At 37.8% G+C, this 24,901-nt stretch overlaps 2 protein-coding genes across 4 annotated transcripts; one reads left to right on the top strand and one right to left on the bottom strand.

Annotated features, from left to right (window-relative positions):
- Positions 1 to 311: 311 nt before the first annotated feature.
- Positions 312 to 10,315, bottom strand: ripk3 (receptor-interacting serine-threonine kinase 3). Its single transcript, XM_065261900.1, has 12 exons — positions 10,005 to 10,315; positions 7,676 to 8,000; positions 7,423 to 7,574; positions 7,150 to 7,199; positions 6,140 to 6,295; positions 4,190 to 4,272; positions 3,897 to 3,954; positions 3,711 to 3,760; positions 3,434 to 3,473; positions 3,295 to 3,350; positions 3,190 to 3,208; positions 312 to 2,895 (listed from the first exon to the last, which is right to left on the bottom strand). Exons 1-12 carry the CDS (start codon positions 10,166 to 10,168, stop codon positions 2,747 to 2,749), a joined length of 1,302 nt encoding a protein of 433 aa, XP_065117972.1. The 5' UTR covers positions 10,169 to 10,315; the 3' UTR covers positions 312 to 2,746.
- A 561-nt stretch (positions 10,316 to 10,876) lies between these two features.
- On the top strand, positions 10,877 to 24,243 carry khnyn (KH and NYN domain containing). 3 transcript variants are annotated; one of them, XM_065261899.1, is made up of 10 exons: positions 10,877 to 11,145; positions 11,832 to 11,864; positions 11,941 to 12,189; positions 12,754 to 12,888; positions 13,856 to 15,408; positions 18,035 to 18,165; positions 18,629 to 18,725; positions 21,300 to 21,407; positions 21,521 to 21,622; positions 21,702 to 24,243. In XM_065261899.1, exons 3-10 carry the CDS (start codon positions 11,956 to 11,958, stop codon positions 22,018 to 22,020), a joined length of 2,679 nt encoding a protein of 892 aa, XP_065117971.1. In that variant the 5' UTR covers positions 10,877 to 11,145; positions 11,832 to 11,864; positions 11,941 to 11,955; the 3' UTR covers positions 22,021 to 24,243. The 3 variants fall into 3 exon arrangements, with proteins under 3 accessions (XP_065117971.1, XP_065117970.1, XP_065117969.1); XM_065261897.2 differs by having other exon boundaries at positions 10,878 to 11,145; positions 21,699 to 24,243; XM_065261898.1 differs by lacking the exon at positions 11,832 to 11,864 and having other exon boundaries at positions 21,699 to 24,243.
- The last annotated feature ends 658 nt before the right edge of the window (positions 24,244 to 24,901 follow it).

Raw genomic sequence — 24,901 nt, 5'->3', positions numbered from 1 at the left:
GTGTCTATATCTGTCATTACACGGACCAGAACAGCACGAAAACAATGTGGATTAAAAGCGTATTGAAGAGGTTTTGTTAAAAAAAAGCGCAGGTAAAAGAAAGTAATATGAACTTGAGATTGTTATTAAACGCAGCCGGTGTAAAAGCACAATGGCCATGCGCAGCAAACGCTCTCCGCAGACGCGCTGCACAGTGCTCACCCGGCGTTTGAATAAACTAGACACTGATTAGCTACTTGCTCTACGTTTCTTTAAAATTAACAGCAAGACAACTAGCAGTGAATGTGCGTTCAAGAGAGTTAGTAGATTAGCATGGGAGGATTTGGACTTGAAAAGCGGAGTGTACTGACGCCTTTCCGCGGTTAAAACAACATTCCTTCTCATGGTCATTCATGTTTATTTGATGCTATAAATTAACTAGAAGGAAGAGATGATTTCAAAGGTGAGACTTTGTTTAATATGTTTAATCTCAAAAGTAACCGAAAAGCAACCTGGTTTGTCCTGTATGTCAGCGCGTTGTCAGTGTCTGCTCTGCTCTGTATTTTTCACTGCGTGAGAATGTGAGGGGGCGTATAACACAGACTGTTAACAATTGTTTTTAATTAGTATTTAAAAATTCTTTATGATAAAAAATGTTTTAATAATTTAATTTTATTTTAATAACACGGTTTTGGCGGTTATAGAGTTCTAATGACGGTGTTCAACTATAACCGTCGGTCTCACGGTTATATAATGACCGTCACACCCCTACGGTTAATACCGTTATTTTGTCTGTTCTTTGACAAGATTTCTGTGCAATAGGACTCTGTGAAGTTCATGGCCGTCGTTGACTTATCGGAGAAATGATAAGCTTACCACCAGCAAGTATCCTACTCAAGCCCAAGTCTGTAATGCTCAATCACACGGGGCGAAAGCGTTAACGCTTAACGGAAGGCCTTTCTGAAGCGTTGCCAACAGCCAATCACAGTGACCGCAATACATGCTTCGGTCTTCCATAAGTGTAATTGGCTGGCTCAGTCTAGGTTATTTGCATAAGGCGATCTGATTGGCTGACACACGCTTTGCTGCTTGAAAAGTAGAGAAATGTTCAACTTCTGCCGCGAGCAACAGCAGTGACACGACGCCGACGGATCCACAATTCAGTTCGGCAACGCATGATATCACCCATTGAAAGTGAATGGGAAGCGTTAACGCTGACGCCCCGTGTGAATGTACCGTGAGAGGTAAATATTGTAGGCTACCAAGTATCTCAAGATGTTTGTTTTTTTAATACAAATAAGTGGTGTAACGGATCGCAGTTGATCCTTGATCCGTACAGTTGACGACCCACGGTTCTGCTCGCATGCGTTTCGCAGAATAATAGGCAAAGGCTTGCAAATGTTGATACTTAAGTGATTTTAAACAATTTAACCACAAAAAGGCACTAAAGTGAGCAAATTTCTGTACGCACAGATGCACATGCGGTTAAATGTGTCCGGTCCAACTCCAATCAAATGTAGTTCTCCCTATACCCTTCAAAGATCAGAACTCTTGATGTATAAACTTTAGAGAAAGTTGCGCTACTGTGTCTGATACTGTAGTCCATTAAAATACATTTGGCGAATAAAGCACTGACAAACACAAAATTTTCACTTTATGTGAAGCGACTGTTTATGCGTCATCTTCTTCCTGAAGCACAGTTTGGAATTCGTCCTCCGTCTGTGTGTGTGCAATTGTTTAAGTGCACTCAAAAGTGCATACACGGAGAGACGCGTTTCAAAAAGCAAGTGAACAATCTTTTTGTTTTTGACAGGACACATCTTTTTCTAATAAAAACATTGACATGGAACGTTATTAACTGGTTGGGGAACTTTCTTTTTTTGTTCTAACCGGTTCAGGAATGTCAATTTTAGAGTTAAACCGAAAATGTAAAAATACTGTTTCTGTTTGGAACGAACCCATTGGAAAAAAAATCTGGTTCAAAGCCCTGGTAGGCACACAGCTGAGTGTAACCACTGACTTCCACAGTAGAAAAAACAAATACGATGGAATTCAATGGGTACCATCAACTGTGTGCTTATCATCCTGTATTAAATGATCTTCTTTTGTGTTCATCACAAAAGGTTTAGAACAACTTGAGGTTGAGAAAATGATGACATTTTTTGGTGAACTATACATTAAAGATCTGATGATGGCTTCAGATAATGCTACCGTTTACAGAGCTGTGTATATGTGGTTACCATCAGTGTCTATTATTAAAATGGATGCGCGTGGACACAGTGCTGATGATGCGGATCTTTGTTCATTAGGTTCCGGGATAACAGATGGAACGTTTGGATTTGGAATGCCAGATCCCTGCTGACCACACACGCACACAAACACCATGCAGTACCATCACAATGCCAATAATTTTCTTTTAAAATAAACAAAGATGAGTAAAAAAATAAATCTTCAGGAATCATACCGGGACATACAGCATACTGCAAAAGTCTGAGAATGAAACTTTGTTTCACATTTCATGAAAATTCATTATAATTCAAATGAACTGTTACAATACAAAAAATCTCAATGATATCAAAATGTACAAAAAGCCTTTTTATAGGAGTAAAATATGATCGGGACATTTCTTGACTGTCTTTGTCCCTTTACAGTCATACTTTATGAAAAGCTCAATCTGATGTCACAGTTTTTTTACTTTAAAATTAAAAACATCTAAGCACAAGCACAGATGAAGAGTTTCTGAGGAGAACATACTGTATGAATACTGTTATGAAGTTTTCTCTGAGTTGCTTAAAGTCCTGTCGACACTTGGTGGAGCCGTCTTATGTCTCTGTCTCTGTCTCTGAACTATATTCATGTAGTTGCCGTTGCCGATCTGAACTCCAGAAACATTAGACATGTGGATGCGAACGCCCCCTACAGGAAAGCCAGACACAATGGAGAAAAGTGATGTTTGTGCTTTTGTAATCCATGCACAAACAAGTTTCTTCGAATGGCAGCAAAAGTTTTAGACGTGCACATAAACACACAAAATAAATCCTTTAATGTACTTCTAATCATCAAAATAAATGTTTATGATTCATATTAATATTACATACAAATTAATTTATATACTTTATAATTAATGACTAGTAGTCAATGTTTTGACTTTAATATTTGTATTTTGATTTATGTCTATAGAGAAAATGCACAAACAATTATTGTACTGACCTGGTGTTGATGTTTGACGCTGTAAACAAAAAACAAACACAATCAAGTTTACAGACTGGATTATATTTACTATTTATTTCATTTTCAGTGATTTTTGTTTCAGACCTGAGTGGTTCTCTGAGGTATTTTCTTATTGGCAGGGATAGGATGAGAACTTAATTCTGTTAAAAATAAAAAGCATATAAAACATCAAATCATATGAATACATTAATAATGAATAAATCATTGTGTGTTTTGTGTTGACCTGTTTCTCTGGAGTCTCTGTTGCGATCACCAGCAGTTTCCTAAAGACCACAGATGTTTATTAACAAATGATCTTTAATATATCTTGACATACATTTCTGTAGATTTCAATTTTACATTTAATATTTGTCAAATGTTATTTAATCTTAATACATATGTTTATACTGTATATTTAATTAGTATTGTTATTTAAGTAAAATTTATATATAATGTTTATTTAATTAAATAAATTTGGTCACTTTCTTCCAGACTGTACACAGAGGAGATTTTTTATTCACCTGTTTAGGAGGAGGACCTGTGACACAGTGAGACACCGGAGGACGAATCACTACAGGGACATAAAAGCAAGAGAACTAGGATTAGATTTTCTATGAAAGTGAACAATTTTGCCTTTAAAGTCTATGTTATAGCCGTATAATTCATGAAAGGAATACTGTGTGTGTGAATGAGGATTTGCAACACACCATTCTGTGGTTTCGGGGTGATTTGGATGGATTTCAAACTGGAACAAATGTCATTATCCTACAAAAGTACATAAATGATCAAATTATAAAATTAAAATGATAAAAAACACACAGAAAGGTTAATATACAGTACAATGTCATAAAATATATTACAATGAATTTCCACTAAATGTTCTGCACTACTTATTTCGTGTAGACTGCCATTTGAAAACTCAATTTAGCTTATGGCAGAAATAATATTTAGCACTCTGAACTGATAAATACCACAGACGAACAAAATACAAGTATTGTACCAGTTGCTTCAAGACTTCATTGACCGCCTCAATCACTCCACGCTTGTGTTTCTCATAGATCTTTTCAGTCACATCAACGCAATCTAAACACAGAAAAGAGCACTCAACACAAAAAGAGACCAATAACCAGTAGAATTACAGAAATACAACAAAAACTAAGTCAGAAATGTTCAAGTCTGATATTAAATGTGTTCTCAGTTCGTGACACAACAGAAAAATTTGATATTAACCACCCAGCCACATTTAAATGATAAAAAACACCAAGTTAATAAAATAAGTTAATCTTGGAAAAACTGGCAGGATTTTTTGCTCTCAAATGCTGGGGGCGTGTCTGCTATCTAAGATAAAACCACGCCCACAAAAGCTGCTGTCTCTTTTAACGTGGATGCTTGCGATTGTGTTAGGGGCGGGGCCGTGCTCGGTGGCGTCATCAAACCACCGTTTTAGCCACGCCTAAATAATCCTGAACTCACAAATGTGAATAAACTGTTTAACGGTGTAACACCACAATTCAATACCACATAGTTTACACAGTCTTCGTGTTTTAGCAATACATTTCTGACATTTATCATGTGTTTAGAAACAATTCTCTAAAATGACTTTACACAGACTTTAACAAGCAATAACCATGAAAATGACATGAAAATGACAATAAAAACAATCTCTCTCTTCCTTAGGTTTTGCGGCAGTAAAGGTAGAACGTGACTGTTCCTTTGAAAAAAAAGACAAAGTCGGAACTTTTTCAGTACGGGCAGTAAAAACATTTTTATGCGTGAGCACAAATTCATCAGCAAGCACAGACGCCACTGACAATGAGCTTACCTTTTGTTCATTCAAGTACACCACAATACGTTCAGGAATGCAGCTTTTAAACTCTTCCAATAAAATTAGCTCACGGAGTTCCTGAAAATCTGTAACTTTATTTGATGTACACCATTTATCAAACAACATTGACTTCTCTCGAGCGAATTCAACGAATGTCTGATTTGATCCTTTTTTACGGTTCCTAAAGCGCTGCCTATAAGCTTCGGGAACAAGCTCATAAGCTCTCAAAATAGTCGTTTTAACGACATCATAGTCTAAACTGTCCTCCAAAGTCAGAGCAGCACATACTTCCTGAGCCCTTCCTGTTAACTTACATAGTAAGAGCAAAGGCCACACATCCTTAGACCAGTTTAAAGCTAAAGCAATCCGCTCAAATGCAGAAAAATACGAATCAGCTTCAGCCTCCCGAAACTGTGGTACAAGAGCAATATGCTTACTTACATCGAAGTACGACCTGACATTCCTAACCCAGTCGCAACATCAGCGTCTGCAGGCTGCACATGTGCATCTGAAGGTGCAGAAGAACTCATAGGCACATTAAAAAGTGGTGCCACAGAGGGAACTGGCGTATCTCTGACCATTTTTAATTCAAGCTCACGCAACTTGATCTGCTTTTCCGCCTCAATTTCCATACGGCAATTCTAACTCAGACTGATGCTCCGATATCCTCAAGCGCTCCTCCATTTGAAACTTAGCTAAACGAACTTTGAGACGCGCATCACCTCCAGACCCAAAAGTCGGAGAAAAAGGCTCGAAGGGCGGCAGAACAGCTTTGGCTTCGGACCCCTCCGCCTCAGCAGTTCCACTCGCCTCCTCTTCACCTAACGAAATTAAATGAGCATCAGCACCAGGCGAACGCTGTCCAGTTCCATCTGCCAAAGCCAGTACACCAATCTCCTCTAAACCCTTCACCACAACGCGCTTTATGTCCTTCTTCAGACGCTGTTTAGCCACATTAATTTTAAAATGCTCCGCAACACGCACCAAGTCATCCTTTCTATACTTGTTCAATTGCTCGATCGTCGGCCTTACTTACAAAGCTACTTAAATTAAAGTCAGCCATCTCGAGTTAATAGGGAGGTTTGTAAAGCCGCTGTTGTCAAAGTGAAAATGCTCTAGTTTCACCTCTGAAGGTTAACCTTTGGCTGGGGTCATCCTCCCAACATCTTTCCATGAGTTTAACAATATCACCCAGCCCATCTGCCTGACTGCAGTTGATTAAGTTCAGATCGGGTCGGTCTCCTTCGGGGATGCGATACCGCACCAGACTGGAGGGGACATCTAAAAGACAGAGGTAAAAGAGATCAGATCATAAACTCCAGTGTAGATGAGATTAGATCACGAAGACCGGTGTACATGAGATCAGATCATAAACACCTGTGTACATGAGATCAGATCACAAACACTTGTGTGAATGAGATCAGATCACAAACACCGGTGGAGATTATATAAAATTAAAAACACATGTGTAGATGAGATTAGATCATAAACATCATTGTAGATGAGATCAGATCAAGAACACCGGTGTACATGAGATCAGATCACAAACACTTGTGTGAATGAGATCAGATCACGAACACCAGTGTAGATTAGATAAAATTAAAAACACATGTGTAGATGAGATCAGATCATAAACACCATTGTAGATGAGATCAGATCACGAACACTGGTGTGGATGAGATCAGAACACAAACACCGGTGTAGATGAGATCAGATCCCAAACACTGGTGTGGATGAGATCAGAACACAAACACCGGTGTAGATGAGATCAGATCACGAAAACCGTTGTAAATGAGATCAGATCACGAACACTGGTGTAGATAAGATCAGAATATAAACACTAATGTAGATGAGCTCAGATGATGAACACCAGTGTAGATGAGATCAGATCCCAAACACTGGTGTAGATGAGCTCAGATGAAGAACACCGGTGTGGATGAGATCATATCAATAATTTGTAAAAATAGCAATAAAATCATTCATAAATGCTTCTCTGTCTGTGTAGTCTATAAATGTGTCATATAAAAGGTTTTGATGTTTAAATGACATTAATATTATGATTACATTATGAAAAATGGCTGTGTACACTGTGCCCCCTTAAAAATATTTGGTGCATGACGCTCCTGGATGCTTACTATGGTAAGGTTCCTGCCCGGTGATGATGGACCACAGCAGCACACCGTAACTGCAAATAACAAGAAACAAATACAACAACTTAGAGATGAACTTAAAGAAGGAAGTTTCACAATGTAGAGGTTATAAGGGTGCAAAGCTTTGAGACGAGTTACATGCTGAAGTTAAATGTTTAGGGACCTGCCCGAACTTAGGCTAAAGTACATCGACTGAGTGTTTGTGTGTGATCAGGACAACAACAGTTATCCATGTGAAGTACTGCTTTGTCTTGATACCTGTAAACATCAGAGGCTTTGGATGGTTTATAATTCACAGACTTCAATGCTTCAGGAGGCATGTAGCTCAGGGTCCCGCCCTCCATCTCATCTTGCTGACAGGCACTTTTAGAAAGACTACGAGCTGCACGGGACAAGCCAAAATCTGTAAGCTAAAATCAGAGAAAATCAATGCCAAGTGAGCAAGAGGAAACCTGTCACCTTACAATAATATACAAACTTTGTTCTTGTATGAAAACGAGCTGGAACTCGCCTTGGCATTGAGGCTGTCATCCAACAGAACGTTACTGGGCTTCAGGTCAAGGTGTAAGAGAGAAGGCGACAGATGATGCAGAAAGTTCATTCCCAAACCAATCTGATGAGAGAGGCGGAAAGCGAGCGGCCAGGCTGGAGGTCCACCCAAATTCTGCAGGAGATCAGCTATAGACCCTCTCTCCATGAACTCCATTACCAGACCAAACTGAGTTGGGTTTTCTTTGATGCCCAGGTTGCCCTTGTACAAGCCAAAGATTCTGAGGACGTTGGGGTTCCCACCCTGAAACATAAGACTGGCTTCTCTCTGAATAGTAGATACAGATCTGAATGAAATAAAAATTAACAACAAACTTTAGAGAGATGCCAACATGCAAAAACTGATGCATAACTAGTATTAATAGGGTTCCTGGTAGAGCATTGTGTTGGCAGTTCATAGGGCCGCTGTCCTGAACCTTAAACCCTAAACCAACTCACCCAAAGAAGAGTCTACAGGATTATTTGAAAACGACAGGCTGGTGTGTTAAATTAAACTCTGCAGGACACTGGACCTACAGGACCAGAATGAAATAGCCCTTAAGGACACAATGGGTTCAATCTCCAGGGAACTCTAATGTAAGAAGTCACTTTGTGTAAAGACATAAATCTAAATGTAAAATGTTTTTAACCAGTGGTGTCCAGTGACTTCTCTTTCAAGAATTCAAAATATTTGTTCAAAGTGTCATGTGCGTTGCTCGTCATGTCATGTGTTCGGTGCGTCTCATAAACCATGTGCGTTATGTTAAAATACGTGCCTGCTGTAGATGCATCGAGCTGCACGATTAATCGTTAAAAGATCGTGATTTCGATTCGACCTCCAAAACGATCTTAATCCATTATTTCAGCGATTCAGGTAATTATATTTTCAAGGAGGAAAGACGCAGTCTCGTCAGTTCTCTCGACAACACGCAATCACAGCGGATGCTTTGGCCAAGAAGTTAGACATAAAGAAACATAAACTAAAGAGAATGAATAAGTGAGGCAGAGCAATGCGCAGGTACGTCTGACAAGAACCTTGACGTTGTTTTAGTACCAAAAAGGGGATCTTATTCCAGATCTTTTCCCTTTCGAAAGGGTTTTTAGCACAGGGGGAAACATTGGCTGCGTCCAAATAACCACACTTGCTGTCATGGCACTTGACCGCTTAAATTAAGTTTTCCTGTATTTGGCCCAAGTGTTCTAGTGGGCGTGAAGATTAAGCGAGGATGTAGATTTATTCACCCGATGGACGTTCACGCCGCCAGCGAGAGTGTCAAAAAACGCTCTGACGCTCAAATGCATTCTCTGGAATCCTCTCAAGCGGAGGTTTTCGCCTTGTGCTTGGTTGCCGCCCGAACCGCGTCATAGCTCATTACAATAAAGTAATGTCAATCCATGTGGCAGCAATTTGCACCAAAACTTATTTTTTATTTTATTTAGGCTTCTTAAAATTTATCTTTTAGATTTTTTTCTTTAAATAAAATGAATACATAATCACACTACAATTCACATTAACTGAATTTAAAGATAATCTACACTTATCTGAAACTTTCAGAAGCATATTTCTTTACACCTAAAAACTAATGTTAAACTAATGTTCAGGGGTTGTAGGTATTTAAAATTAACAAAGTTCATAGGAATCGTGATCTTTATTTTAAGCAAAAGAATCATGATTATCATTTTATACAGAATCGTGCACCTCTACAGATGCGTTGAAAGGGTTTATGATAAAAGAGACACTTATGTTCACAAAATACTGGCAAGACACTAACTCTAAACTCTGATTACACATTAGATTAAGTGAGTATCTGGCAAACGTGAGTGTCTCTTTAATCAGAAACCCATTTGAAGCATCACAAAGGTTAACATGATGCGCCATACACATATTTTGACATGAAGAGACACACATGATGGGATAAATACATGTTGTGACGAGCTTCACATTGTGCGCTCTCGAAAAAGAAGTCACCGGCCATAACTGATACACTGCTTGTAATAAAAAAAAATTGTAATGTTGTAAAAAAAGACAAATTGTAGCCCCAGGTTACGTTTCTGTGTCCATGCAGAATGTCAATTTCTATATAGACGCATGCATACCTTACAGTCTTGACTACAACAAAGTTTTTCGTTAAAATTTATTTCATATGAAAGTATTGAAGCCAGTTTTAAAGTGTATCTGTGTTAAAAATGTACTTTTATAAGACAAAACTACTCTTTAAACAGCAAACGTTTGATATCTATAGTCATTACAGTGGTGGTAACTCATTTCTGTACCCTTTCAGTTGTGATTTGTAAGCTTAATACACAGTTACCCTTCACATAATAATGCCTTGACAGCAACATCTATTCCCCAATCGGTGTGTCTTGCTCGGTAGATCTGTCCGAATCCACCCGATCCGATCTTACTCCAACGCTCGAGACTGTCATCCCGGATCGGATCGGAGCGCATGCAGTACGCGTCCATATCCGAGTTCATTAAAAATACTAAAACATATAACGTATAAGGCTAAAACATATCACGTTTTGCTAAGATCCCTATTAATGGCGACGATCCACATATGTGTAGTTCGTTTCACTTCCCCAAATAAACACTGGAGCCGGTAGTATGCGCGCATAAAACAGGCACACACATGCAAAAAGTAATGACGTCATCGCATCTGACTGCACGAGCTTTGGGGACTGCGTTACACCTCTGATGACAAAATACACATATATTGCTATTTATAATATGATATGATCTAGTATAGTTATAGTTAAGTATAAAAAAAATAATTAGCACTTTTCTAATTTCCAGTCGTGTGGGGATGCATTTAGAAGTCTGGTAAAGTTTGGGTTTATAATAAATAGGAGTTAAATCATTTTGAGTTGTTAATAAATAATGTTTATATATGTTTGAGTTGTTTATAAATACGGATTGGTGCTAAGTTTGAGTCGGGGAGTTTTCGAGGTTTCAAGCGGAACAGGTTTTGCGTCACTGGAAATTCCCACGACATGTAACATATTTATAAAACCATAAGAATGGTTATAGAAAAAATGTACACATGTGTGTTTTAATGATTGATGTAATATTTAACATGGTTAGTTTTAACAAACACGCTTTCATCTGAACTTTGTAAAATATCTGTCAATCATATGTCTGATATCACATAAATCTGATCGAGTAAATACGCATGCGCGTCCTTTAGGTTTATTACGGTAGAATCTTAGCACTGTAAAGTTTCCCTTCAGTTTCATTTTATCAACAATCATAAGCACATGCTAATCCCGTCGAACAAGAAAATCGCTGTGAAGATGTTGTTATAGAAAGGGATGTGAATGATAATCTTATACACAACTGTGATGAAGTGAAAGTGAATGTTATACAGTATTAAGTTGTGGGTTGTTTCAGACTACGGAAGACAGATCACAGTAAACAACTAACGTTACAGCGCTTTCAAAGTTCAGGTGATCATGGTAAATACGCCTATTTATTACTTTAATTTATTCTTGTATTTATTTTAAAGTGTAAATGTGTTTCTTTTAAAGCAGTCGGTCGATATATGAATAGATAATTGCTGTCGGAAAATATTGTATTTACAGTTGTTGTTAATGTAAAACCACTGTACTATCTGATATGTTCAGTGGTCGATGAGGTGAGATTATTACAAAATAAAAGTCCGTCAGTGCTGAAATAGAATTTAAAGAAATAAAAATAATTCATAAAAAATGTTTTGAGAACAAATGTTTATATTTGTGACAGAGCTGTCGTCCTGACGGCCATAAGGGGGCGCAAACTCTTCATTTGTATGTAGTCACTGTTATTGATTATGGCATTTGGCCAATACTGATCATATCAGCATTGCAAAATATTTGCAGAAATATAATGGGCATCACTATTTAAAGGAAATATTATTGATTATACCACGGGGCTGTTAAATGCTTTATTCTGATTGGTTGAGAAATGTTCCACAGGTATAGATTATTTTTCTATAACCACACACCTGATCTGTCAGATGTCGTCACATAAAAACCACCGGAGTCATCTCTATGGCAACCGTGGTATGAGAAGAATAATTGACTCCGTTCCGGTGTGCTTGGGTGTGCATTATTTTCGAATAATTCAACGGCCTGTCGTTAATTATTTCTTACTTTTATTACAGTGTTTTTCTTCCGAAAAGCACAGCTACATTCAGGTATGTTGATTTTTAAAGGTTTGTTAGTCTCAACTTTCCAGCATTAAAGACTAGTTAATGTGTTTGTATATTTCAGTGAGTTTGTTGGGTCATGGCCCTCTCATCAGTTCTTCCGGTTTGGACACGTGAATGGGATGAAGAGCAGGTGCAGGACGAGTTTACCTCTGCAGCTGTTTTGAGGGGAGCGTTGGTGGCCCTGAGGCCCAATGTTGAGCGAGTTTTTGGGGTGACACTAAATATCGATGGAGGTGAAGACACGTTCTCTCAGGATGGACAGATTTGGCTGCGTTTACGCGGGGTCGGCAGAGATGTGCGGGCAGCAAAGGTGCACTTTCAGTTTCAAATAAGTAGAAAGAGTTGACACTTTGGTCTTTATTATTTATTCCATACCATTCCAGCATCTATGGCTATATTCATGGCAAGAACTGGTTAATTCATACACAAGTTGATCCACACAAGTTATCCATACACATGTGGTGGGAAATTTGTTATGCAACTTGCATGTTTTTGGTCTGTGGGAGGAAACCAGAGTAAACTCACGGTGACACAGAAAGACCACCTGACACAGCCAAACCATGTTTACACAAAAAGATCCCTGATGTTCTAACACAACATTATTTCTCAGCTGTTTTTTTTTATAGTAAAACAGATGCTGATTATAAATCTATAGAAATGCAATAGAACATAAGTTACATAACTATATAACCAGTGAGATGTAAAGACCTTATAGGAATATGGCACTTTCATAAAAAATCCCAATAATTTACTCACCCCCATGTCACTTAAGGTGTTTATGTTTTTCTTTGTTCAGTGGAGAAGAAATTTAGTTTTTTTGACGAAAACATTTCAGGATTTTTGGGTAACTCAGTGATGTCTTTTGTGCTCATAGCTTTTTGTGAAAGGTGTCGTGAATCAGGAGGCACAACAGGAGTTTCCGTTTCCTGAAGCCCTTCACTGTGTGTTCTGTGGCGCTAAAGGACTGTTCATGGATTGCCTGATCAAAAATACCTCAGCACATTTAGTGGTAAGGTAAAAGTTTTTAAAAATAGGCCATATTGTCATGATATGTGCTCACAGAATACTTGTCTTTAAGTAACGTTTGCTTATTGCTACTGCGCTATGTGGCTGCATAACCATTAATCGTGACTAATCGTTTACAGAATAAAAGTTTTTGCCATATATGTGTGTGTACTGTGTATAATAATTATATAAATACAAATTTATGTATGTATTTAAGAAACATTTACATGTGTATGTATTTATATTTTTAAATATTCCGTATAAATAAATAAAAAATAATAATTAAGAAATATATATTTTTCTGAAATGTATATATGAATGTGTGTGTGTGTGTGTGTGTGTGTTTAAATATACAAATTATACACAGTACGCACATACGTATATTTTATTCAAAAATGCACTTTTATTTTGTTAAGTTGTGATTTATCTTTTCCAAGATTTACTTAATTATGTTTTATATAAATATAAATACTTCTCTGAAAATGATACATGTATGTGTGTGTATTGATATATACATAATTATTATACACAATACACACATATATGATAAAAAAAAACTTTTATTCTGCAAACGATTAGTCGCGATTAATCATTATGCAGCCCTACTGCATTGTAAGTCAGTTGATCTTAAAAGACCTGGGGCCTCATTTATAAAGATTTGTAACAGATTTTATATACAGATTTTTTAAAAATGATTGTAAGATCAAATGTAGCATGGTTTTTACGCAGCATTTTATAAATGAGGCCCCAGATTCAGTTCGTTGTTTATATGCTTAATGCTTTAATTATGTTAAGTTTAGTTTGACCCTAATTTGGTTGTGATGTAAACCTCTGGCCTGTGTCTGACTTCATGACTTTACAGAAGAGCATTTGTCAAACTGTTTCTTTATTGAACGTGGCTAATGCTGTACGTGACAAAACAATAAAGCTGCACCGTTGTTAGACTTTTACACTATGTACGTGTCCTTCAGGTGGGATCTCATGGCTGTCTCCTCATCACTGGACTGGCCGAACCGGTGGTGAAAGCGTACTCGTTCATTACAGATCTGGTAGAGAAGTACAAGAGCAGCCAGGGCCGACGTTCCGAGACCGCAAGCGAATCCTTGGATTCGCGCCGGCACTTTAAGTGCATGGTGGAAAGCCTGGAGGATCGTCACACCCTTGATCTGCTGGTGTTACCCATGATAGTGAAAGAGGCTTTGTTAGATTTGGTGAAGGAGGCTGGACTGTCTGGACAGAGAGGCCATGAAGCTCTTAGGCCAGAAAGTCATCAGATGACTGCCAATGAAGTTGAGTCTGAGGAACATAAACCTGCGGAAAGGCCCGTCTACGGAAACACGATGTGCACAACCCCACATTCCCAAAGTTCGAGTCTTATTTCACAATCTGGCCATCACAGAGCTAATGGCATGGATGATTCGTCTACAAGAATGACAGATTTTGGAGGCAAATTTTCCAACGGTGTCGTCCCGGTCTCGGTGCACAGAAATCTTCTGGAGAACCCAGAGGAACCGGAACGAAGTTCACCGCAAGAAGATGAATCTGAAATGCCTCCACGAGAGACTGTCCTATCATCTGAAGGGAGCAGAGATGAGCACCTGATCAAGTTTTTCACGGCTATGGGCTTTACGAAGGAAGTGGTACAGCAGGTTCTGGACCGCAGTGGCCCCAAAGAAGCATCGCAGCTTTTAGATTTAATAGAGCAAGAACAGGACAAAACTGTCGGGCAAAGAGGAAACTCTAACACGGAGACCCAGACTAAAGACCACGAGGCTGTGAGCAGCGGAGAAACGACCAGCGCAGGAGAACTGAGCGCTAAAGACAACGATGACTTTGTCCTGGGTGTGTTAAAGAAGGCGGCAGCCACCTGTGGATATACAGAAGAGAGAGTTGAGCAGGTGTACAGCAGCCTGCATGAACCAAACCCACACGAGCTACTGACCAAACTTCAGAGACTGGAGATCAAAGTCACTGACGAGATCCGAGGTGGTGATACGAAAGCAGACAGATGGATCGGGGCAAATTCAGCGACAACTGTGGAAAAACACGACACTGGAGAAAGAAAGAAGACCACTCTGACTGTGACGCAACCGGAAACATCAAAGTGGGCCGACGTTACGCCGCAGGCACTCGCGGACTCCCGAAACCAGCGACCGCTTCATGACAACCTTCTGTCAGTGAGAGGTCCACCACAGCCGACCTATGCATCAAGAACGGATCTCGAAACCTTCAACGTACTTGACGTCGGCTCCAACAGACAGCCAATGAATTCACACTTCCGACCTTCTGATTCACATCCACATCTCAGTTCCCATAAAGGACCGAAGATGTCCAGCTTTCAGCACCAGGACATGCAGACCAAACAGAAACCAACGAGAGCACCGGCAGAATCTTCAGCTGTGGTTACTGGACGTCAGAGATTTCTCGAGAGCCTCAAGACGCCCTTTAAACTCGAGCTGTCAGACGACCCCGGTGATGACAAGCTGCGTCAGATCATCATTGATGGAAGCAACGTTGCTATGAGGTAAAACACTGCAGTAAAAGGTTATGAATTGAACACAGGGAGTGACAATGAGGAAAACTTTGAGTATTAAACGGTATTTATTATGTATGTGTAAGCATAAATGTACTCGAGGCTGTGCTGCATTGTGAATAAAGGTACGTTTACATTATAAGAGGCGTTTCTATATCTAGTTTTCATAAAGATATGAGTAACGTCCACTCCAGTAACTGACGAGAGCAGTGTGAGACTGATGATGTGAACTCCCCTGCTTCGTTCTCACTGGTAGTCGCTCCCGAATGTCGCTCCTTATTTCCATAAAGTTAAATTTTTTTTTACTTTGTTGCCCTACTGGACACACCCATCCAGCCGTCAATGGTCACTGTCGCTCGTGTCCCCGGATGCCGGCAAGCTTCCATTGAAATTAATGAGATTGCGTCGTTCTGCTACTGCTAATCGCTTATAATGTGAATGTACCTTAAAAAACTGCTGAAGGGTGTCGATGAGAAGCGCAGTCAATGTGACACCTTCAGTCGTACTTAATTGCTTTTATAAAACGATTACCACTCAATACAAATACTAAAGCAAGGAAATATGTATAAACAGAGCTTTCATGAACTAAAATGGGGTGTACACACCAAACGCAAATTCAACGATTTGTGAGTAGATTACATGCAAAGTCAATGCAAAGACGCAAATAGAAGCAAACTCTCGCAGTGGAAATAATGCGCGATTGCCGCAAAAACCCGTGCTATTCGCCTCAAACGTGTCTTTGTGCAAGCTGAAAATATTAAACAAGTGAAAAATTTACATGAAATGAAGTAAAATCCTGTGAGTAATCTAGAGCGAGAAACGCAATGCTTCGCTTTGTTATGTACGCATCATCATGGGGTGTAAACACCAAACGCAAATTAAAGTAGATTAAAGGCAGGGTAACACATTTTGAAAAATGCTAACGGTAGCCGCCTAGCAATGAAATCCCGATCCCACCCTCAAGTCAAATCGCCATCTAAATTCACGCCTCTTTCCAAACACATGAACACGCACAGATCAGACGGTCACATCTCATGTCTCATTCAGCAGTGAGAAAACTTTGCAGTACAAAGTGAATAACACTTCCAAAATAACCAAACAACTGGTTCAGAATTAGTTTAAGCACACGTTCGGTTGTGTAGACGTAGTAACTATATCGTTGTGTAATCCGTAAACGAACACAAATTTCATAAGCAACACAATGTTTCATCAAAGTAGAACATCTGAATCCATCTCAATACAAACATATTGCATACCTACCTTACCAAAATAAACAGTGCAACGACCCTTTTAGACCCTTTGCCTCCTGTAGCTGTTTGCATCTCGCGGTAAAGCAGTAAAGTTATTGATGTTAATTTGGGTTTTTGCTCTTGCTGATCCAGGCAGTTTTTGCTGTTGTTGTTATAAAAGATACATTTAGTTTTGTTGCTCCTGTGTAGGTTGTCAATTCAGCAGAAAAGTTTGCTGTTCTCGCTGTTTACAGCCAGAGCGCACATGAACGCGCCGATGACGTATGGTCTCTGTGTGGACTCGCTGCGCGGTGGGAATTCAAATTACGCTTGCGTATGAGGGACATAAAAGGAAACGTCCGTTCGGACCGAAATCTATGATTTGTTAAAGCGTAACTAAACCCCTGGTCAGAGCCTGACTCCACCCACTGCAATATTTGAAAAATGCAAGAAAAGTGGGCAGATCCCAACGGAGATAGAGGGGACGAACTAAGTGTGTGGTGAGATCGTAACAAGGGCGTGGTGAGCTTGAACCTGCTTACGTCACAAGTTATTTCTTGGACCCAACATCCAATAGGAAAATTCAACTGCAGTAGCCACCGTTCAACCTGAAGAGGGCAGCACTCAGACGTTTTTACACCATATATTGTAGTATTGAAACACTTTATATCCAAATGTCAAAAAACTTACTAAAATCAATGAACAGCACTAATAAAGCATCATTCTTACAGATCATTAACTAAAAAAAGTTGGTTTAGGGTTTAGTTACTCTTTAAAAATTTTTTGGTCCTACGTCTTTCACAGATGACATAAATTTCTACAAATACATTTAAACAACTTAACACAGTTATTGCTATTAGGATGTGAGGAGACTTTTAACCAGCATAACAAAAAATGTTTCAGGATCAAATCTGTTACCCTGCCTTTAAATGAAAAGACGCAGAAATATACACTGACTTGCGTGAATTACTCGAATTAGGCAGCACGATTGCTATGAAAACTTGCGCTATTCGCCTCAAATTTGTCTTTGTGCAAGTTGAAAAAATTAAATTCAAGCGCAAATCGTTGACTTTATGTGTGGTGCGTACATCCCATAATGCAGTATATACAGCAAATGTAAATTCAACATTTTGCGCAAGTAGATTACATACAAAGTAACCTAGAGTGAGGAACGCGATCCAATGCGATCGCGTTTGGTGTGTACGCAGCATTAGCCTTAAAAATTTGTCCCTGACCGACTGTGAACAGTCCATTATCAGAATCAAAGACTGGAACTAACAGTGTTATAAAGCCTTAAATACAGGAACAAAATAATAAAGGAAGAGAAAAAAGAGAAAGGAAAAACTTAGAAGATATGAGATGATAAAATGATGCTGGTTTGTGTGCAGTCATGGGTTGGGATTTTTCTTCTCCTGTCGAGGCATCGCTCTGGCCGTGCAGCACTTTTGGGAAAGAGGTCATCGAAAAATCACAGTTTTTGTCCCTCAGTGGAGACAAAAGAAAGATTCTAAGCATAAAGGTAATACTCACACCTCACTCTTTAAATAATTCAGCAGTTCAAATCTGCCAATTACTCTAGAGAAACATTCCTCACATGTATAGATATATTGTTATCAGATGTTTTTCATTGCTTTATGTCAGCGGTTCACAAAGGTTTAGTGTGTAATAGTGTGCATCAAATAAACTTAATGACATAAAAAAACTCATCTCAACCTTAGAAATGAAACAAAACATATGAAAGTATATTGTGTTTTTCTGTTGTTTTGTAACTTTATTTTTCTGAGGTTTTATTACACAGAATTTATGGTACTATAAATGAATGTATTTTATGAAATGTTGGCTCCTTTGGCACCGTCTCACAGTCGTCCTCAGTTTAAGACCCACAGGTTTATTTTGTCACATGAGCATCATTTTATGATGTGTTTTTGAGCTGAATTGATAAAGACTTTAGTGCAATGATATTCATTTTGTCTTATATATAGAGCAGCATTACATGATTAAACTACAGGATTTGGGTTTGCTGTCGTTCACTCCGTCCAGAGAGGTGGAGGGCAAAAGAATAAACTCATATGATGACAGGTAACATCATCACATTTGTCTGGACTTCTAATGGGGCGTACACACCAAATGTGAATTCAATTTGTTGCATGAGTAGATTACAAACAAGGTTAATGCAAAGACGCACTTGGCGATGCAAATGACGCGAATTGGGCCGCACAATTACCGCAATAATATGCCCTATTCGCATTTTCCTTAATAAGATATTCAACTTGAGCGAAACATTTATGAAGTTACATCCGGCGAGTAATCTAGAGCGAGAAACGCGACTTTTGGTGTGTACGCAACAGTAGACATAACTATAGTACAATCACTTCAACGTCATATTGTTTTAAGCACAACAGATCAATAGTTTAATTTCTAATGGAATTGTGCAAGTATTTACAGTTACACATATTTCTTTATTTTGTGTCGTTATTAAGGGCTTATTAAAGTTGTTTGTCTGTATATTTTTTATAAAAATATTACTTTATACTATTATTTAACCACGCTAAACGACCTGTGCTAGAGTCGCTTTTACCCAACTTGATTTCATGCTTTATTCCTTTAGTTTACAACTGCTTGAAGAGCAACTCATCCAATCAGATTATTTAAAGGATTACTCCACTTTCATAAAAAAAATATTCTGATAATTTACTCAACCCCATGTGGAAAAGAAATTAAGGTTTTTTTTTAGGAAAACAGTGCAGGATTTTTTTTTTTAGACCTCAACAGTTTACTGTTTTAATGCCGCTTCAAAAGAGCTTTAAACAATCACAGAGACATAAGGAAGGGTCTTATCTAGCAAACTATCATCATTTTCAGCAAAAAAAAATAAAATATGCACTTTTATACCACAATTTCGCATCTTGCATCAGCCGTGTGAGGCGCCAGCACGACCATACTTATTAAATAATCACATGGAAAGGTCACGTGTTACATATTCGAAATGCACACTTGCATACTATTTTAAACAATAAACTGACACAAAGACATATACTAGTATCGCTCCTCTTTCACCACACTTGTAAACACTTCAGCGGTAGTTTCACATACATCATGCGTAATACATAAGGTCATGCTGGTGCGTCACACGGCTAGTGCAAGACAAGAAGTTGTGGTTTCAAAGTCCACACTGTTTTTTTGTGAAAATGAGGATGTTTCACTAGATAAGACCCTTATGCCTCGTTTGGGACCAATTACAGTTAATTTCTTCTTAACTGAACAAAGAAAGACATCAACATCTTGGATGACATGGGTGTGAGTAAATTATCAAGATTTGTTATGAAAGTAGACTTGTGGACTTTTTTGTGTGTAGTTTAACTGTGACATTATAAATCAATCCTGTCAATCAATGCCAATTATTAAAAAACTCTTAGGGCCCTATTTTACCGATCTAAGCGCATTGTCTAAAGCGCACAGCGCAACGTCATGCCCGAATCCACTTTTGCTAATTTAACGACGGGAAAAATGGTTTGTGTGCCGAGCGCACGGTCATTGTGCTGGCGCTATGTCTAATCTCTGTTTAGATGACGGACTTTTTAAACTGAAAAACTAAGCGGATGAAGAAGATCCCCAGTTAAGATTAATGTTAAATAATTGTGTTGTTTTTCACTTGTATTGAAATTGTTATTTTTTTTATTAAAACCTTTAAATCCCGTTTTCTTTTAGTCACAGAAGTAAAAAAGCAGGCTTTTAATTGCTTTAAATGTATGGCTATCCAATATCATCAAAAAATAATTTACAAGTATGTAAGATAAGGTTTGTCCTCTAAAAATACTTTATTTGTAACAAACAGGAGATAAAGAATTTACAAACGGCTCTCTGCATGTTTCAGCGCTCGGACAGCGTCAGTTTTTTTAAGCATTACTTAAAAATGTTTCTCATCTCACCATATCCACAGGTACAGAGTCATCATATACAATAAATCCGTGAGGTAGCATTAAAAAAAAACATTTAAAAACAGATGCATTTGTTTAAAGCAAGCATTTATTTACTTACCAGGCCACATGTGAAGCTGCTCTTCTAACGTCTCATAATTAGTCCTCATTTATGTCCAAGAGACTCAATAATAATCTTTTACATTTCAATCCTTTAATCTTTCATATTTAAAAGCGTTTTTGTGCTGCTGCGCATTCATGTATGTGATAAGCAAACCCGCGTTGTTGTCCCGTACAGGCGCATATTACTAATGCGCTCTTTAAATAACAAAAACCATATTGTGCTCAATGGTCAATGGCGTAGTCTATTTTAGTTGCCTCAAAATAACAACGCGCCAACAATGCGCCCGAACACACCTCAAGGGGGCGCAAATGCATTTGCTATTTAAACAATGTGGCGCTAAACGTGAAAATGATAATTGCGCAAGGTGGAAACTAGCAAAAGACACTTGTGTCGCGCATTGCGCTGCATTGCGCCGGGTGTAAGATAGAGCCCAAAAACTCAAGATGCAAAATCATGAAATGATCAATATGTTATATAGAGATGATATATTCATATCATGTGTAGTATTTTTTTACAGTTAACTCTGTATGTCATAATAAAAATACCTGCAGTGAAAGTCAGGAGATCTTTCTAGATGATGTGAATGAAAGTGAAAGATCTTCTTGTTCACAGGTTTTTGCTCAACTTGGCTCAGCAGACTAATGGAGTTATTGTGACCAATGACAACTTGAGAGATCTGGTGGATGAATCTCCTGCATGGAGGGATATCATAAAGAGAAGGTAAAGTAATGATGGCATTTTATTCATGGGTGAACAAATCAAACTTCACATCTAATTAAAAAGCACTTCATCTCAGATTCATCTCACAGTCATGTTATTGTTGTATTTATCAGTTTACTACAGTATTTGTTTGCTGGGGATCTGTTCATGTTACCCGATGACCCATTGGGCCGTGGTGGACCACACCTGAATGACTTCTTGCATACAAAAAACAGGTAAACAAACACACACAAACTTTGTATAAAATCTGTCAAATGTTTAAATGTTACTGATGTTAATCTCTGTTGACAGTAGTTTACCGGCTGCAGGTAGTCACACGTTTGCAGGTGTGACTCTTTCTCCTCCCTCTCCTGCTGCCCCGCGTCCTCACACTGAAGTACTGCAGTATCGAGATGTGACACCCGGGGGTCACCACAGCAGAGGTCAGAGGTCGATCAGATCAGGTGAGGGGCGAGGTCACGGTGAGGATGTGAGAACGCCAGAGGAAACGCTACAGCTGAGACAGAGATTGGCACAGATCTTTCCAGATCAGGAAAGTGTTATTATCATGACATTACAGTCTCACCCGTCAATCAGAGACATCAACCAACTCTCTGACTTCATACTGACGTAAACTGAAGGCGAAAATATACATTTATATACATTAATATACATATATTTTTATGTTATTTAAACTTATGTTAAAAAAAATCTCTTAAACAATTTCTACTTGTTTTTATAAGTTATGTCAACTTCTTACAGGTAAAAAACATCAAACAGTACGTTGTAAAACCAAGTTGTTTTAACTTCATGCCGCATTTTTTTTTATTACATCCATCTGTGATACAGTATTGCAGTGTAAGATGAGACTACTGACGAAACTAGCTGCATTTCCATTAAAGATTTGTGCAAAACTTTCCCAAAAACTACTGCGAAATGACAGCGTTTTCATGAACTGATTTTATGTCACTAAAACGAAATTTTGCTGTCTGCCAATAAGTTTTTCCAAAAACAATGGTTTCCAAAAATATGTTTAAGCACGCATGAGGTGCTGTTTGATTGTGAATGTGAATAATGGGAGATGGAAACGCATTTGCTGAATAAATTCTGCCGTAGTGAACATTAAACCCACGTGACTGATAGTCTAGCTGTCGCTGTCTTTATCATAAATGGGGCTTGATGTCGTCGTAATGCCCTTGCTGTTAGTGCCTGCATCAAAAACTCTGAATTCCTTCTTCTGTGCACAGCATTCAGTTTAACAATTACAAGCTGCACTGATAGTAAATTTATAACTTACCCAATCATAACTAAATGCAGTCATGTCTCCATTTTTTTAAGCGTGCCTTGTTTTATTTACTGTTGATTACTAGGTTAACAATACAACCGTCATTCACTCAAACAACTTGATGGAAACAAACTGAATTCACATTTGTTTGTTTTTCTTTTTTTTGCGTATTTTGAAAAGATTCGGTTTATGTTTGGATGGTCATGATGCCATCCACACGCCGGTTCTTGTGACACCACATGAAGTCGAACACACCTCTTCTGTCTTGTAATTAAACATACCGCGCCATACTTAAAAAAAAATCATGTGACTTTTATGCACATCAAGACATTTTACATTGCATTTGCATTGCATTTTTTCTTCAAAAAACAACCTTACCCAAGATGAAAACTCTTTTGCCTTATATGGAAGTAAAGTCGGACTTGCCGCATTTTTCATTCCTTATTACATTATTTGCACAATTTAAAGGGAAATGGAAACGCAGCTACTGTAAACACTAATGCTAACAAATACAGTACTGATCAAAAGTGATGTCCAACTTTAGGAAATGAACAGTGATATAAAATTATTATTATTAAAGATGTGTTTGTGAATTGGGTAGTTGTGTGTGGAGTGTAAAATAAAACTCACCTTGGCAAGGAGGCAAAAAATTATACAACACACGAGCAAAGCTTATTAAGTCAAAGCCCTTGAGAATAACCACTGTACTTAAAAACAAGAGAAGACCAACAACATATAATATAAATAATATAAATAACTTGAGCTTTCTGTGCATTTATGACATCTAAAAAGTCTATCTGTATAGTTGAACTTTTTGCTCAATAACTTTATCAAATAAATACATTCACCAAGTTTCTCTATTATGTTTCATATATTAATGTTTTAATTGAAATCGAGGACTCATTAAAAGCAAATATTGTTTTATAATCTAATCTCTGGATATCACTTTTGTTCACTTCTGTATATAGCAAATGAAATGCGGTTCATGTAAAAACTGAATAATGATTATCAATGAATTAAACATATAACCATTACATCTGTTTATCATCACACACATAATGATGATGGATTATTAACCAGACAAGAGTTTAAATACTCATCATGTTTCTCTGTTATCTTAAAGCCATTGGGTTATAATATTGTGTTTGTACTTCAGTTTCTCTGGACTTTTTTTTATTTCCCAGATGAAGATGATGTCATAGGGATATAGGGATGAAGAAACTACAACAAATAATATCAGCAAAAGAATATATGAACGGGATTGTTTTAATGTAAAATATTAATTGACCACAAAATTACTTTACTTACTCAATGAATGTTTATGTAAGACACAAATTCAATAAAAGTATTTAAATAACTTAAAAGATCTTATCTGACAGAAAGATAGAAAGATGGTGTCTGATAGTCATTCACGTGTATTTATTTAAAATAATTTGTATAAGAATTGTAATCTGTACACAATTCATTGAATTTGAGAGTTTACAGAAGTTTTAGAAAGTGCAAATTACCATTCATTTTTTTAAATCATGTGTTTACTGTTTATCTATATTTTATTAAAATTATTAAACCAAATAGTGTGATATTTGAATGTCTTATCTTAAAACCGAAAATAAAAGTGTTTTTCCTGAAGGAAGGTCTGTATGTGATAGTAATGAGCTAATGAAATAGCGAAATCATTATTTATACGTTCCTTACCTTACTTATGATTAAAATAGATGTGTATTAAGCAGGATAATGTACAGGCAGCAGGTTGCTATTGCAAAAAAAAGACCCTTCAGTCTGATACAAGACCCTCCAGTTCGCCTTGGGTCCTGATCTGTCAGGGTTTATTTCTGCGATAACATATACATTATACAAAGTACAATCTAAAAAAACACTCAAGATGAGAGACTTAATTTAAATAAAAGAACTAAATAATAAAATCATGAGACCAAAGACTGTTGTGGATTAGATATACCCAAAACAAATGAAATCTCATCAGACACAGATACATTAGAGTCAGCCGTGAACTATAGGATTGTCGGAGATGAGTCTGTCTTCAGCAGAGTAAATGAGTGCTGATACTCAACGGTTAAACTTTACTGACATCTACCTTTACTACTCGACTGCAGATTTAAAGATAATCCATCAATATTCTCACCTAAACTAATCTTAAAACTACATTTTGTCACCCAGAAACAATAATATTGAGAAATAGCTTGGAACTGGAGGAAGGAAGAGGCTTTTAAAT

Source organism: Paramisgurnus dabryanus, chromosome 2 (genome assembly GCF_030506205.2).
Source record: "Paramisgurnus dabryanus chromosome 2, PD_genome_1.1, whole genome shotgun sequence".
Lineage (NCBI taxonomy): Eukaryota > Metazoa > Chordata > Actinopteri > Cypriniformes > Cobitidae > Paramisgurnus > Paramisgurnus dabryanus.
Note: the sequence above shows the minus strand (reverse complement) of the source record. Positions and strands in the feature narration are given on the sequence as shown.